This window comes from Crinia signifera, chromosome 9 (assembly GCF_055691185.1).
Source record: "Crinia signifera chromosome 9, ASM5569118v1, whole genome shotgun sequence".
NCBI lineage: Eukaryota > Metazoa > Chordata > Amphibia > Anura > Myobatrachidae > Crinia > Crinia signifera.
Genome location: NC_139225.1, coordinates 98,942,110 through 98,959,500, shown reverse-complemented (window position 1 = coordinate 98,959,500; position 17,391 = coordinate 98,942,110). Strand labels below are relative to the sequence as shown.

The 17,391-nt window shown below is 44.4% G+C and overlaps 2 protein-coding genes across 6 annotated transcripts in view; both read left to right on the top strand.

The window, feature by feature from the left end:
* The window catches only part of MTM1 (myotubularin 1), a 77,894-nt gene extending 75,008 nt beyond the window's left edge, over positions 1–2,886 (top strand). Inside the window, exon 15 of the mRNA XM_083159444.1 lies at positions 685–2,886. Coding sequence (XP_083015570.1) covers positions 685–843 — 159 coding nt within the window. The 3' untranslated portion in view covers positions 844–2,886. The remainder of the gene's footprint in view (positions 1–684) is intronic.
* A 12,048-nt stretch (positions 2,887–14,934) lies between these two features.
* Positions 14,935–17,391, top strand: part of MTMR1 (myotubularin related protein 1) — a 105,555-nt gene continuing 103,098 nt past the window's right edge. For 4 of the 5 annotated variants that reach the window (XM_083159442.1, XM_083159440.1, XM_083159441.1 and 1 more), the window contains exon 1: positions 14,935–15,322. In XM_083159442.1, coding sequence (XP_083015568.1) covers positions 15,171–15,322 — 152 coding nt within the window. In that variant the 5' untranslated portion in view covers positions 14,935–15,170. The remainder of the gene's footprint in view (positions 15,323–17,391) is intronic. The other variant, XM_083159443.1, reaches the window with a different exon arrangement.

Below are 17,391 nucleotides of genomic sequence, written 5' to 3'. Positions count from 1 at the left end.
CCAACTGCCACCGGCTATTCTCCCTCGTGGGGGTCCACGACCCCCATAGAGGGAGTATAGAATAGGTGGGGAGCGTAGCGAGCCACCATGCCTGCAATGTGGCTAACGCAGCGAGCCTGCAAGGGGGCTTTGTTGCGCTCACAATGCTGTCTGGGTCCGACCAGTCGGGATCCCGACTGTCTGAACCCCTATACCACACCCGCAGGTATTGCTTTGCAACCATGGTTAATTACCTTTCCAGAGTCCTGCGGCAGAGCTGCAGCCTTGGCAGAAATCACAGACAAGATGGCTGCCATGCACGTGCAGTAGCCATTCGTTGCTGGAACATAGCAAACTGTAGTGCCCAGCGGGGCGGCATCACCCAGTTTGGTTAACAGGAATCAATGTTTACCCATGTTCAATAAAGTCTGATGTGTTGCTTTAAGCTACTTATACGTCTATTAGTATTTTCGTTATTTTTCACAGATAAAATTGTTTAATACAAAAAAAACGCTAAGTAATGTAAAATGTCTGCAGAGATCATGCTATAAAGTGCGCAATATGCAGAGTAGGGCCATGGTCAGATTGCCAACACTGCATCACAAGGCACTGCCTCAGCATTTATTGTGAAAGACACACTTTACTTTTATTGCTCCATGATCATCATTCTGTTTCTTCTTTACTCCTTCCTTACATTCTCAATAGCAACCAAACCCAGTGGAGCAACGTTACATGGAGCTGCTGGCTTTAAGAGATGATTATGTAAGGAAACTTGAAGAACTTCAGATCTCAAATTCACCAAAAATGAACAACTCCTCCACCTCGCCACCTTCGCCTTCCCGCATCATGCAAACTCCATTTTGAGCGATAAGGGCTATTTATATGAAGTATAGATACTGACTGTGCTATTTTCCTGTGAGGGCCGTTTTGAATGATGCCTTATTTGGATAATTGAATCTTCGTGGTTGAACAAAAATGTGCCTTTTTTAAGATCTTGAAATATTATTCTTTTTTTATATGTTGCACTGTTATATAGATAATGTTACACAAAATATATAGGATATTACTTTGGATGGCTTTTAACCATATTGCATTGGACCTTTAAATATATCAAGCAGATATGAAAGGGTGCAGCTTATTCTACAGTGTTTACCGATTGCCATGAAAAACTTGTTTTTCACTTTTTTTTTTTTTGTATCCATAGTCACTATTCTTTTGTCTTCAGCCTCCTCCTCTTCCTCTGCAGAGTACCCTGGAATTGTATGCTCCATTTGCTGGTTGTACAGGGCAAATCCACCAACACACTGTAAGAATACAGTGTATTTCTCAGTATTAACTATTCTCCATTGTAAATTAGTGTCCAATACCCCTGTTATTTAAATAATGTTTAAATAAATGTGCCTGGAAATTGACTTCTGATGCTTCTACAAACATTGCAGAGGTCTCTCACGCAGGGCGTTACTTTATATCCATGAATAAGTGGTACTGCATTAGCCATACTTTCTGCCTCATATTATCTGTAAGCATGAGTGTTACCTATATGCCATCCAAAGTTTGTACAGTTTTTCCATAGTCTTGTAATGGCTTACACAAAATGCAGAGGAAGTGCCCTTTCTACTAGAGGCACACTTTTGCCATACCATATGGCACTCACTGATGGGATGTAGACAGCCAACCAATCGGCTCCTACGTGTCATGTCACAGACAATGGGGGGTATGCAATGTGTCGCTGCTATTTCCGACGTGGGAAATAGCAGTGGCTTCTTAGTCAATGCTGTCTTTAGCGACAGCATTGAAGTGGGATCAAGGCCGAACAGGCCTGACTTTAGAAGCTATTGGGCCCTTTCTTTCCGATAACGGCCATGGATTGACTCGATCCCGTCCGCAGATCGCCAATCCACAGCAGTTTTTGCGGCCATGCCCCCTTTGCGCCGAGCATCAGGTAGGATATTGAATCCCGCCTGTTTTGCGGTTGATCAGACCGCAAACGGGCCAGGATCACAACTGTTGGTGGGGATCGACAGCCGTGATCCCAGATTGCATACCCCCCGATGTTTGAAAAATGTCAGGTAGGAGCTGATTGGCTGGTGGTTTATTACTCTCCATTTTATGACTTTTGAAGCTTAGTGCATCTGGCCCATACAATGTTGAGGCAGGAAGGACACCAAGCTAAATTATTCCAGCAATTGTGGAAGAACACTGACATTAAAATAGTTTTCTGGGTCAGACCGGTGAGATTTTTACCAATATGGATTATTGTAGATAAAACTACATTGCAGTCCTTCTTTAGATAGCTTTTAGCAACTGAAATGTTAACTCGTTAGTTTAAAATGAAAATTACTGACCTTCAATTTTAACAATGTAATAATTTTCACTATTAAGGAAGTACTTAATACAATTTGGAAAATACTTGTGCTTTAAAGAAATTGTGAGTGCTTTAAAGAAATTGTGAGTGTTTAACAGGTCAGTGAAGTATTTATACTAAAACTTACAACATATATTCGCACTGAGCTTCCACGGTTAAAGGTTTAAAATAGAAGTTACATTGACCTGAGCAAAGTACAGTATGTAGTTGGTAACTAGGTTTTAAACCAGGACACCTGAATTTCCAATACATTTCTACAACTTACTAGTAAGTGAATAATAGATAATGTTGTATAATACTTATCTCTGTATTTGAAACATCTCTGTATTTGAAACTACAGGGTTTGGCAGAACAGTAATGGATAAAAGTACAATTTTACTGCGCTCAAAAATAATTAAAACCTTTAATGCTATATGGTTTAAATGAAGTCATTTACAAATACAGAAATTTTTATTTTAAACTTTTGGCCTGATGAAGATGTAGATTCCAGGCTACATTTTAACCCTTTTGAGTGCCAACATCTTTGTGAGAGGTATACGGTACCAGTGTAGCGCACATTTGTTATATAAATTCAAATTTAAAAAAAATGTTTTTTAAAGATTAGATTTCCTATATAAGGTAAACATTACACATCATTATAATGAATACAAATCTTTGCTTGCCAATTTTAATACCTATTTTGACAAATTCACTTGGCACTCAAAGGGTTAAATATGGTTATAAAGTGGAGTTTAAAGAAAATACTACAGTAAATCCTGCCAGGGTTATAGCTCACATTCAGTCTACTACTGAAGTAATAACCCTTCCTACATAGCATATAGGTTTGGTTGCTTGTATACATGCAGTTACGTATGTGAGTCTGGCCCTTTAGTTACCTGTTTCCTATAGTGCACATTTTTTTTATATTTAAATGGACTTGGTTTGTAGAATTCATTTACATTATATTCATAACCCAACTTTAAAAATGAGTAATTTTGCTGCAGTGTTTCAAGGGACTTTTCAGGAGTTTTTGATATTTAGGTTGTAAATTATTGTAAAGGTTTAGAGCTATATAATACATTATATCGAAAATAGTATAAATCTGTAATACATTTGTATAGACAATACTATATTGGTTACAAAATCAATAACATTGGATAGAAGACCTTGATTGCTTTAAAATAATATATTTAAAGCTGTAAGAAGTTGCTGTAATTAGAATGTTTTGCACATACATGTTAATGTTGTCATTGTGTTCCCTTATTTTGTGCTTTTTGAGTAATATCTTATGGTCCCCTCTGACAAAAAAAAAAAAGGTGACTGGTAATTCTAATTAAAAACTATAATCTGCTTGGGATATATTTATTTTGCAGTTGTATGCTTATTTAAATATCATGGTCTATGTGCCTTTTTAACAATAACACTCTTAATGCATCTGTTGCATAGACATTTGTAGTGGCTATTTTGTGCCCTGGACCAAAATTCTTGAAATGCAGCATATCAATTCATTAGGAACCTGTAATAAAGAACCGTGCTAATTCATAGTGAATTGAAAAGGTGCATAAAATAGGTCCAGTATTGAAATGGCTGTCACTGGTATATGCAGGAGACAGGTAAAGTTTACTGCTTAATATCTCATTATTTATCTTAGTATGTGGTACAATGTGTAACAGACAGTTGTATAATAAATATAGAAGAACAAAATGGACCATCTGTTAGACTTTAGGGGCTATACAAAATATGTTGTAGCACTCACCTCCTTTTTCTGAAATTGCAGAACATACGGGTGTCCCCAAAACGCTTGTATAAGCAATACATTTGGTCAATATTGTGTTCATTTAAATTCTCTTATTGGTTTGTACTACTACAGTAATATTACAGATACATCATTTCCAGGTTACTAGTACCGTGTTTCCCCGATAATAAGACACTGTCTTATTTTTTTTTTTCATTCAAAAAAGACCATAGGTCTTATTTTCGGGGGAGGGCTTATTTAAAACATGCCCCACTGCTCCATTAAAACATGCCCCACTGCGCCTTTAAAAAAATGTCCCACATACAGATGCAGTACTACACCTAAAACAGATAACTACTGTGCAATACCTGCTACTGCTGACACCTTCCTGATGACCAGTTAGTGACTGGGACCAGGTATCTCCCTTTTATGAACTTCTCAGTAAGAAAGACCCAGACAAGTCCTGCCTTCCCATGAGCCAAGAGCTTCGCCCACACCTGCCCCCTCCCCCCCCCCTCCCCCCTCCCCCCTCCCCCCCCCCCCCCCCCCCAGCCATGTATAAACCTTATTGTGCAGGGACTCCTCTCCGTCTGTATGCGTTGAGCTGAGCGGTGATGTGCGCGGCGTGACGTCACGCCGCGCCTACCGCAATGCATCCCTGGGAACGGGAGCCGCGGTGTTGCAGGCGAGGTGAGCGGGCGTGAGAGGAGGTGAGTGGAGGGCAGCGGAGGTCAGCGGGGCTGAGCGGGGGCTACAGTTACAAAAAAATAAAAATACATGGGAAATTTGATAGGGCTTAATTTCGGGGTAGGGCTTATTTTGGACCAGCGTCCAAAATCTGGGGTAGGGCTTATTATCGGGGTAGGTCTAATTATCGGGGAAACACGGTATATAGTCTACAAATGTTTTCACCGTGCAGGTACAACTCTGATGTTGTAGAATTTGTATAAAATTTGGGGAAAAAAAAAACTTTTTTTGTTTATTTGTATTACCTAGTCATCAATAATGATCTAGAAAATATTTTTGTCAAAAATAGTATGTATGGCTTTTGTTTAATATAAACAATGGTAAACTGAAATAAATCTGTCTATACCACACAAGTGTGCCAATGGATTTTCTTCTTACAAGTATTTAAATGTGGGAAGTTCTTGAATGCATTAAGCATATGTAATGAGCAGCTGCCGGGCGAGCATAAGGAGGGATGCGCAGCGTGGCCGTGCAGGGAAGGTTGCACTGCCGAGACACAGCCAGGCATGCATATAGATTCATATGCATGCCCAGCTGTGTCTCTGCAGAGTGACCATCCATTACACTAGTGGTTCCCAACTTTGGTCGTCAAGTAACCCCAACAGATTCTGTGTGGAGACTTGCAAAACATGCACTAAGTGCACACAAGTTCTATAATTAGCTCCACCTGTGGATCTTTTCAAATGTGCCTGAATAATGAGTGCACCTGCCGGGTGACCTGGAAAACGTGCACTGTTGGGGGTACTTGAGGACCAGGGTTGGGAACTACTGCATTACACCCAGGAATTAAATTTTTACCCCATTTGGGGTAATTTACACCAGTTTCCTGGCCACTAATTTAAGGTCTTATCCTCTCCTTTAAAAGACAAAGTAAGGAAGCTCCCCCTTAAGTGCCAAGATTCGACAGATAACCATAGATAAAAGATGAAACATGGAATAAGCCACATCTTATTGGGAGCCAGGTTGTCCGTTCTTCACCATATGTGAAAGAAAGAAAATAAAGGTCTAAACATGTGAAATTTTTTTATGGGGAACTACTGTAAAGACAGATCCTACATCTGGCATTGTTGAAGTTGGCTTACTACCAAATTAAGTAAAAAGAGCGCTTAGTAACTGAATAGATGTTCAGGTTCCCGGCATGTCCTCTGCTCTAAATGTGACCTGATCTCTTCCTCATATGGTTGTAATGCCAGCCCACCATCCCCAATGCGTTTTCTTTTTTTTTTTTACCTGACATGTAGAATTTGAATCTCGTAATTTAATTGCAAACAGGAGGAATCTATATCTTACAGATGCCATTTTTTGGGTTACACTGTCAAATTGTAATGATTGGCATGGTCATCATCTGTAATTCCAGAGCAAGTCCACACACAAGCATCAGTCCTCATTTAACCTATGGCTTTCTGACATTCAGTAGGATAGAAATTATTAATACACAGAATAACAACTGATTTACACTTCTATCAGGGCTTGCCATACCGGACCCTGAGATGTACCAACAGTTCACGGTTTCCATACCACCTAACTGTTGCACAGTTGTAGTTATTACTAACTGTCACATTTTCAAACCTGTGGTGGATTTATTTCGAATTGATGCGTTCAGCCATCAGAAATTTTATTCAAATAATATGAATTAAGTGTGATCTTGACAGTATGCATGTTGAGTTTAGCCTACTTGAGCAATCTATATACCATGCATTATAGGTCTGGTCAGACTGGTCCTCCAGGTCTACAAACAATATTTTCCTGGTGACCTGTGGATCTATTGAATGTGTCAGAAATAAATGCATTCTACATGCATAATGCAAAGATCAAACCGTAACTCATCTTCATTTAACCCTATGAGTGCTAACATCTGTGAGAGATGTTCAAAATATCTGCTAAAAGTTCCAGTGTCACTCACATTGTTATACAAATTAAAATAGTTTTAAAAATGCCTGTCAATTTATTAGGCAGACTCATTTAGTTGACAGCAGTTTGTGATGTCAGCAAGACGGGCAATTATAGTAGCTGATTTCTACTCCCATAAAGCAGGAAGCCAGCGAGACCTATCCTGTGAATCTTAGAAACCATTCCAGCGGCCGCTCGCAAATCCTTGAATCTGTGGGTGTGGCATCATAGCACATGTCTGTTTCTATGCTGGGCAGCCGAGCACAGCGCCTCCCGACTGCTCAAATGGGGTGCAGTTATAAGGTCGACAATAACTGTCATTATTCAGAGTATCAATATTGCAATGTAGACAGCTATTGTTAAAATGTCAACAAATAACGTGGACATTCCAATAGTGTTCATACGTTCACAATGTCGATATCCATAGGTGCTTGCTCCAGTCCCTACGGTACGTGGATAGTTACAGTGTGACCACCACCTCACATTGCCTTCGTATGTTCCTCGCCTCTTTCCCTTCAGCTCATGCTTTCATATTTTCCACCACAATTACTTGCAACAATCCAGAATATCAGCAGTACGAATTTGTATTTATTGTGTTTTAAGACTCCATAAAGAATAAATGGGCCCCTTTTAATGTGGTCTAATGTTATCTGCATTCTCTATAATGTTCTCTAAGTCGTTTGTTCATAAATGTGTGTATGAGGATGGATAGATAGCATCAAGTAGGTGGTGTGACAGGTAAGTCCAGTTTCCACTGAGGAGGCAGCATTCAGCAATTCAGGGGCACCAAAATGAAATCATACCTTAGACCTCCCAACCTAAAAAAAAAAAAGCACAATCATACTGCTGAATTGGGATTATTGGAAAGTATGTATATGTATTCTATGTATCAATATTATTCCTGGGTCCGAGCCAGGTAAATTGCGGTGTGAAAGGGAGAACCTGTTACTCAGGTCATGTAGTGTTTAAAAGTGGCAAATGTTTCACGAGTCATCTTTAGGAGACGTTCACGTCCACTTTTAATGACTCACACAGCTTTGTATTTGTATTATGAACCAATGCACACGCAGCTGCTGTGGATTACTTAGTATGATCAGGGCCGGGTACTAATTGCTAGTCTGACCCCCCCCCCCCCCCCCTTCCCCCTCTGTCTCTCCCGGGCAGCAGCACACACGTACAGCATCTCCCCCCCCCTTATAACTTTAAAGTGTGTTTTCACCCCCCTAAATGTTTTGGGGAGTGGCCTAATTGCAGGAGGTGGCCATGCCTCCCGCAATTAGACCACTCCCCCAAACATAAACTTTTACCGGGGCCCGGCATACCTGTCGGCTGCCCTGAGTATGATTTTCCAGCTGTTCTGGAATTATTAGTCCCAGCAACCTAGGTTACTGTAGTTAGTCTGCCATGAGTTGACAAGTGAGGGTTGTTTTCTACTTAGAAACCACTCCCCACCACAGACTTATGGACAGCTGGCCCTGCCGCCACACTGCACTGTGCCAGTGGTGCAGAAAGGTGGTATGAATGACCTGGGCCCAGGTCTGATCGAGGGGCCCCTGTTACCTGACAACTGCAGCTCTTCTCACCCTAACCTACTTAACTACTGGCCATGCCCACTGAAAAGTACCTGGGCCCGGCCAAGCTCTCTACTTTCCTGGGTGCTGCATGGATGCTGGGTGGCTCCTCTTCACCAGTAGCAGCAAAGACAGACACATTGCCATGGCGCTGCTGTACTATCAATGCCCAGCGGAGGACTGGGGGAGCTGGGACTATGGTAGCAGGAAGGTGTACACTAATTAGCGCTACCAACTCGCCACATCTATGTGGGAGGAGCAGCGGTGGAGAGAGCATGCTGGGGCTGGGGCACAGAGGACAGGCATAGCTGGGAACAAGACAGGAAGGGTTTTGGGGGTTCTGCACTCAGTTAATTCACTTTCTGCCCTATATTATCAATTACCAATAGAAAACAGCTATTCACTAGCTATATAATTAGGTGAACTAACCCTCTGTTCATCAAAGGGAACTTTATGTCGCCCTAACTCATTTACTGTGAAAAGGAAAAGTATGTGACAAAACAACAATTATATTCATAAAGCAAAAATATATAAAATAACGTGTGACATAGAGCCAAGAGAAGGCCAAACCACACAAAAAAATTATACATAATAAACAGAATTAAAACTGGACATATAATATGAAACAAAATTTAATGTGACATAGAGCCAAACGAAAGGCCACATCACATGTCCAAATCTGCATTTCAAGGCTAACTAAAACAGCTGAATACGTGTTCACTATAAAATTCTTGGAGTACTTTACAAAATAATTGTGACATAGTGCCAAACTGGTGGCCAAATCACACAAGAGGAACGTCCATATTATCCCCTTGGGAAATAAGACACAGACCTGTGTAAAAAACAATAAAGTGTAATATAAGGCCAAATGTGAGGCCAAAAACAACCACAGAGATATAAAAACTGGATGTGAGATAGAGCCAAAATTAAGGCCACACCACAAACCTAAAACTCATCATCCAAGTGGAAAAATCTACAAAATATACACTTCAGGGCCTACCTATTAGGGGCAAATAACTGTGACATAGAGCCAATTTTCTGGCCAAATCACAGAGAAAACGGCCAATAAAGTGTAACATGAGGCCAAACGCGAGGCCAAAAATAACCACAGGGATATAAAAACTGGGTGTGAAATAGAGCCAAAATTAAGGCCACACCACAAACCTAAAACTCATCATCCAAGTGGAAAAATTTACAAAATATACACTACAGGGCCTACTCATTAGGGGCAAATAACTGTGACATGGAGCCAATCTTCTGGCCAAATCACAGATAAAATTACTAATAAGCCTCCCGTGGGGAATCAATCACTAGTGTGACATAGAGCCGAACCTCCGGCCAACTCACACCGAGAAAAAGTACACATCCATAACAGAAAACCATTTAGAGCCACGAGAACTCTGGCCAATACACAGGAACTATAAACATCTGAAAGCTGCATGCACAATAATGTATAAGAACAAGATCAGTATTATAACTGAAATATTCACATACATCCTGATCTAAACCTAGGGCAGACAATCAAGCTGCCACCATCTATTTAAGCGGTGTGATACAAAAATTAACACACATGGTATAAGGGAATACTACCCAAATAAGTACCCAAGTTACAAGGGAATACCACCCAAAGAGCATTAAAAGTAATATAATCCTATTAGATTCTGCCTACACGTTTTAAATTCTTTCCAGCACGAATCTTTATTCTTCATTCACTTTGTGTATGTCTGTATGTTGGGATATTTTAACTTCTTATTTTCGCAACTTTGTGGGTCAATTCCTTGTCAAAGAACCAATTTAATAAAGACAATAGGAACCCCCACGGTTTTATCCGAATGAAACAATTTATTGTAACTAATATTGATCCGGTAGGATCAGGAGTGCATCCGTAAATAACTGACCTTTTTTCTCCCCCCCCTATTTTTGATAGCTGGGAACAATGCTGCTTCCCCACCTCATCACCATCTGTCAGGGGCGGATTGGCCTAGGCAGGAAACCGGGCCATTTTCCGGCGGGCCGGTCCAGACCTGACCACTTTCCCCCCTGGCTGGGCCGTGGACCATGCAGCCACAGTGGTTAGCGGGCGCGGAAACAACTTCTACCCAAACTAAATATGGCCGTAGCCGGCCGCGGCTTTGATCACTTTAAAGATGGCCATGGAAGGAATACTGCGGATGCACGGCAGATTATCGATCATGGGTGACGTCACCGGACACCTGTGACTGAGCGTGCATATGTAGCGGCTGCAGCGTGGCAGTGGGCGGACTCGCCAAAGCCAGGTAAGTGGTGTTACGACCCCCCCCCCCCTGGCTGCTTCAAGATTTTTCCCGCACTGGATTTAATTCTCAATCTGCCCCTGCCGGCCATCACCATGGTAGACAGCCATTCTCAGCCCACCAGCGGCCTGTTAAGCCGTGGTTACTCATTTGAAAGTTTTCAATGCAGATGGGGGATGGGCGGGACAAGCGGTACGGCATACCGGCTGCCAATCTATTAACGATACGCCGTACCGTTATACTTTCACCTCTGGTGTTGTCTGGGCTGGCCCTAACCAGTTTGATGTCCTAGGAAAGATTCTGTTTTTTGGTGCTCTCTAGCACTGCCTCTGACCCAGCACCTCTCTCCAAGAAAAGTAACCATCACCCAGCAGCACTATTATGCTGTACTAGGCCTTGAATTGTGATAAACCACAAGGGAATATACGTACTCCTAACTGTCATTTTTCAAACACTGCCTGTAACATGACCATTGTGAGCTAATAGCCTTGTGGGTTATCACTCTATTTGATCACTTTTCAAGCTTAGTACATCTGTCGCTATATCAATACACCACATTCCTTTTTATATTCCACAGTAGTACACTAAATCCCCCCTATACACTGCACGACATCCCACTAAATCACTACAGTACATCCCCCCTATATACTGCAGTACTGTACATCCCTAGACTACACCCACCCTATACACCACACTACCTCACTAACACTATACTAAATACCTGCTACACTTCACACTACATCAATACACTGAATACCCCCTATACTCTGCACTACATTGCTACAATAAGTACCTCTATACTCCACATTACATCACTACACTATACCCTCTATATGGCACCTTACATTTTTACACTATATCCGCACTACATCGCTACACTAAATATCCCCTATACTCCGCACTACATTGCTACATTTAATACCCCCTATACTCACAGTACATTGCTACACCAAATACCCCCTATACTCCGCACTACAACACTACACTAAATACCCACTATACCCCCTATGCTCCACCCACCCCATAGACTGAACTACATTACTAGTGCACTACATTCCCCACAATAACATTAACACACATGTGTGCCACATGAACCTACCATGATGAAGTCTTCTGTCAACCAGAGCTTCATAATAGAACAAGGGTGACCATTAGACATGGTACAGTGGATGGAGGAGGCAGGGCCTTAAGAGAGAGCTGGGTACAGCAGGGCTTGGTCCTCCAGGCCAATACAGCGGAGTATGCATGGTAGAGGGAAAGTTTAGAATTGCTGAGGGGAAGAGGGGGTGGGGCCCGGTCCTCCAGCCTAGGACTGAGATGGGTTTAAGGGAAGGGATAACTGGTTAAGGCCTGGAAGGGGGTGGGGCATGGCCCCTTGGTCCTGGACAGAGTAGAGTAGAGGGGAAGAAGGGGAAGGTGTCTGGTCCTCCGGACAGGACAGATCGGGGGATATAGGTGAAAGCAGCAGGTACAGTCGAAGGAGAAAAGCATGCGTGGCTAGGTCCACTTGTCAGGAGAGAGCAAACCGTGCCCAGGGTTGAAGGGAGCTGGCCTGACCATATGGATGGGAGACAGTGGGGAAAAGAGGAATAAGGGGTGGGCTGGCGGGGGGGGAGGAGACATGGTCCTATAGACAGGAAGGGGACATGGCTGATAGGAAGAATGTGTCGATTATGTCAATTATAGAAAGGTATGCCCATTATCTCCTTCGCCCAACCTCAGTGCACTCTCTTAGGTTATTATCCCAGAGCATGGGCATCATAGTAAAATGAGTCACTAGGTTAACCAGCGGCTGTGGACTCTATCACTGCCTGCCAGCCCAAGGCAGGTTTAAATGCCCCTGGTTTAAGGTCTGTGGGGGTTTAAGGTCTGTGGGGATCCTGAACAACAAACTTGTGGTGGCCTCTATCTATAAAAGTGATATAATGGTGGATATAAAAATAAAGTATAATTTATGTATCAGCATTGTGATTGTGTTCATTTCCTTAAGAAAGAATATATAGTATTTCATATATATATAGTTTTTCAAACAAAATGTACCCTAAAGTTCCAAATATCTTGATTAATATAAAGAATAACTCAATTGTTTATAAATATTTCACAATAAATGATATGTCCGGTGCAACAACATCATTTAAATCCCACGATCAGTAAGCCACACACTGTTGGCGCTGCTGGGGAAGGTGCAGGCCACCTCACTCTCAGCTCATGCACGTCCCAGAAAGTCCAGCATCTGCGGTGGTGACTGTGAAATTCCACGAGAAGCTGACTGACTTCAACAGCACCTCGGCAGGTGGTGCTGGCAGCAGCTTTGTAGTCAAAAAAACTTAGACACAGCAAAATCATGCTGTGCACTGATTTCAGTACCAGTGGCATGCATGATTCAGGGGTAGAGTGTGGGGGCCCCAGGACGACCACCCCTGTCATCCCTCCTTGGATCCGGACATTGGGAATTTGCCATTCTAGCCTATGCCTAGGGCTGGCTTTGTTTGTAGTAGAGTAACAAGCTCTGTCCTGCATGTGAGTGTGACCATGTATATGTGTGTTGTACAGTAACAAATCCGGGTGTGGATCATTTGGTCTACAACAACTAGGTTGCCATGCAGCAAGGTCGCCATGGGACAGGGTCATTAGGTCGACACAAGCATAAGTTCGACAGTCAAAAGGTCGACATGGGGTTTTTCACTGTTTTTTTACCCGAATGTCGACATGGACACAGTTTGAAGTGCACGACTGCGCTCACTAAGCTTCGGGCACAGTGCCCCGCTATGCTCGGCACACTTTCTTTTATTTTCCCACCACATCCTAGTGGATGATAGGGCATGAAATACCGCCTGTCAACACGTCGGCTGAAAAAACAATGAAAAACCCCATGTCGACCTTGTCCAAGTCGACATAATGCTTGTGTCAACCTAATGGCCTGTCGACCTAAATCCATGTCGTCCTAGACCCATGTTGACCTTGAGCCATGTCGACCTTGCTGCATGTTGACCTAGTGGTGTTGACCCAATGCTTGTCGACCTAGTTGTTGTAGACCAAATGACCGTATCCCACAAGTCCTGTGTGTGGCTATGAGTATACAATATGTTGTACACTAACAAACCCCAGTTTTCTGTGTTTGTATGTGACTGTGAGTCCCATTTATCATATATTTGTAAGTTAGCCACAAATATTAAGGGGACTAAGTAAAAACCGGACCCGGATAAGACACCGGAACGCCGGACCAGACATCAAACTCTGCATTCCGGAGCTTATAGTGTCTGGTCCGAGGGGTGTCCCATGCGGGTGGTGTCTTGTCCGGGGGGATGCCTGTGATTGCTCACACCAGGGACATGGGGAAGGGGAGATTACAGCCTCCCCGTGTGGTCTGGACCGTTCCAGTTTTTATTACACCCCCGGACCATGCGGTGAGGCTGTATTCTCCCCCCTCTCCTCTCCCAGGTGACAGGTGCGAGAGCAGCCCCATCAGATGGAGCACCCCCGGACAGGACACCCCCGGACCGGATACTACAAGCTCCGGAATGCAGAGTTTGATGTCCAGTCCGGCATTCCGGTGTCTTATCCGTTTCCGGATTTTACCCATACCCAATATTAAGTACCCCCGAATGTATCAGGAGGGCCCGCAGCAGGAATCTCTGATACCTGTTCCGATCCCCTCTGCACCGCCACCAGCGGCTTCCCCCATGATGCAGCATCTCAGTGGGTCCCTGGGATACCGCCATTCCGAGATGGTGGTAGCAGGTGGGCTAACCGTGCATGCACAGACACCCCCCCCCCCCCAGGGACATACAGATGGAGCCCTCTTTAACTTTACAGGGGCTGGCACGAGAGGCACGCACGCCCCGTGGCTACAGAGCCTGCCGGGGGTCCCGGCCGCCAGTCCCCCTCGCCGCCCCGACAAACCCCCCCCCCCCCCCCCCCCCGAACTGGGCAGCGTTTCCCTGAAGCGGAGATGGGCAGGGAGATGCTGCCCAACCGCCTTGATACTGGTCCCTATCGCTCGCCAGTGAAAGGGATCCGGCGGGCGCCAGGCAAAGTTAAAGCCGGCTCCATCTGTAAATACACTACAGTTGAAAGGATTGCATATTCCAATGTAATCCTGGGGGGTAAATCCCACCGAGATTACATAGCATATGCGATCTTGTAGTAAATGGGCCCCTGTGGTTAGTGACAGGCTAGACGTGTGTGTGTGTGTGTGTTGCACTGACTGCCGTGTGTGTGTGTGCGTCAGATGCACTGACACTCTGACAGCCCTAACCTGTCTGCGTGTGTGTGTCAGTGTGTGTGTGTGTCAGTGTGTGTGTGTGTGTGTGTGTGTGTGTGTGTGTGTGTGTGTGTGTCAGATGCACTGACAGCCCTACCCTGTGTGTGAGATACTCCAGTCTCTGACAGCCCTGCCCTGTGTATGTGAGATACTCCAGTCTCTGACAGCCCTGCCCTGTGTGTATGCTGCAGCGGTGCATGCCGGTCCTCGCAGTGTGACAGGGGGACGTTAGCGTGTCTCTCCCCCCACCAACCCCAGCAGGAAGCCGGCAGGAAAAGAGGCCTCCAATCCGGCCTTTCCTGTGCGATAAGCGGCTCAGCTGCATCCCGAGCATCCGGGGAGGAGGCGGCGGAGGAAGGGACGAGCTATGGACAAACTGACGGGGCCGGAGACAGCGGCTGCAGGGGGAGGCGGCGGTGGTGGTACAGCTGGAGCATCTGCTGCTAGGAAACCGCCCCGACCCTCCGCGCCCCCGTCACTGCCCAGCTCCCGCCAGGCCAGCGTGGAGACCCTGGACAGGTACTGCCGGCTCCGGGAGGTGTAGAGTGTAAGCTGTGTGGGCCACAGATGATGCACAGGGATGTGGGTGTTTGCGGGGAGGCGGTAGTGTGTGTCATAGCACAGGCTGCAGCATATGGGACATTGTTATGTGACTGCTGTGAATTGTTTGCAGTGATGTATTATTGTGTGATGTGGTTCACAGGCTGCAGCTCTCTAGTGTACTAGAGTGTGACTGGCATGCCTTGCTGGGGCTTGTAGTCCCACGACAACTGGGAGCAACAGGTTGCTCACACCTACTGTATATGAAGTATCCCTCTTTGGGGAGGACATTAAACAGTGATTGAATAAGCTCAGAGTAGAATGTAACAATTATGTAATTGTGCCTTGGCAGAGGTGTAATATAATTAGCTACAGTATTTTGCATTTTAGATTACTGGGGTCAGTATTCATAGAGATCAATTACACTATAATTTGGGGACTGTGGGATAAAACTGGAGCAAACACACTAAAATCACATGTGTACAAACCGTGCAGCACTGCACATGATCAGAATATAACTGCGGCGTTGCAGGAAATTGACACTTATCACCCAATATACATGGATTTCTACTTATTAGAGATATAGAATAGACATTACCACTGTAATGTTTGGGGGTAGCTCAGCTCCCAGCTAAAGCACACATACTGCAGCAGCACATACTTTTTGTACTGTGTGATGAGATGCCCGTGGAGCGTGCAAACGCACCGTGTATGGTCACCTTAAGAAGAGTTTTATTGAATAAGCTGGGTACACACTATTTATTTATTACCAGTTATTTCTATAGTGCACACATTAGGGGTTATTCTGGTCCCAGTTAATTCTGGGCCACCCGCCCCTCTCGCAGCGTGTGTTCGCAAGCAGGACCTGCAAATGGATGTTTAACATAAGCATCCATTCACAGCCTGTGGGTGAACAGCCACATAATTCGATGGTCGCCGACCATCTAATTATGTGGAACGTGCACGCATATCTAAGGGACTCTCAGGTCACTTAGATTTGCAGGCACTGACATCCGGTGATGTCGGCTGCCTGCCACAAAGTCACGGGCCAATTATCATGGGAATGCCCATGAAACGCTGGGCAACTTTCCTCCAACCACCCCAGGCTGCAGCCTTGGGTGCGTGCACCCAGCGAACAGTCTGTTGGCCGTGGCCACACACACCCAGAGTATGCACATGCAAAGATATGGCCCTGCAGATACGCCCACCATTGGTCCCCGTGCAAACAGAATAATTCCGCAGCACTTTACAGAGAATATTTGAACATTCACATCCATCCCTGCCCCAGTGGGACAGAAACTTCTGGGAACTTTGTGTATTCGGGACTCATAGGAGATTGTGATGTATTTTCTGAATCCAAAAAACAGGTTGAGTATCCCTTATCCATGCCTATGGTAATTGCATCATTTTTGGCCCGCCCCCCGCCGTGCAATGCCAGTATTTCAAGCATTGCACTGCGGGGCTAAAATGACGCGATCGCGCCGTTTTACCCGCAAACACCCCCGTTGAGGGGCGATTCGCAGGAGATGGGCGGGTTATGTGGGAGGGTTGCCCCCTTTCCGGGGGGCCGGAAGGGGGACCCGATTTCCAGGACCCTCCCGGCCATTCCAGGAGGGTAGGCAACCCTGACTTTGGGCCTTATTTTGGTTCATTCTTTCTGACAAAATCCTTCTTAGATGGGCAAAACCATGTGCACTGCAGGTGGGGCAGATGTAACATGTGCAGAGAGAATTAGATTTGGGTGGGGTTTTACTTCAAAGTGAGATCTATATTGCAGTGTAAAAATAAAGCAGTCAGTATTTTCCCTGCACAGAAACAAAATTACTCACCCAAATCTAATTCTTTCCGCACATTTTACATCTGCCCCCCTGCAGTGCACATGGATTTTGTCAGAAAGAATGAACTAAAATAAGGCCCTTTGTTTCATGTTTTGAAACCTTGTTTTATGCACAAATAAAATATATTTGTGTGTGTTTGATGTTGTTATACAACATAAATGCAAGACACATCATTGGAAAATAAATATATTCCGAAATACGGAATAATCC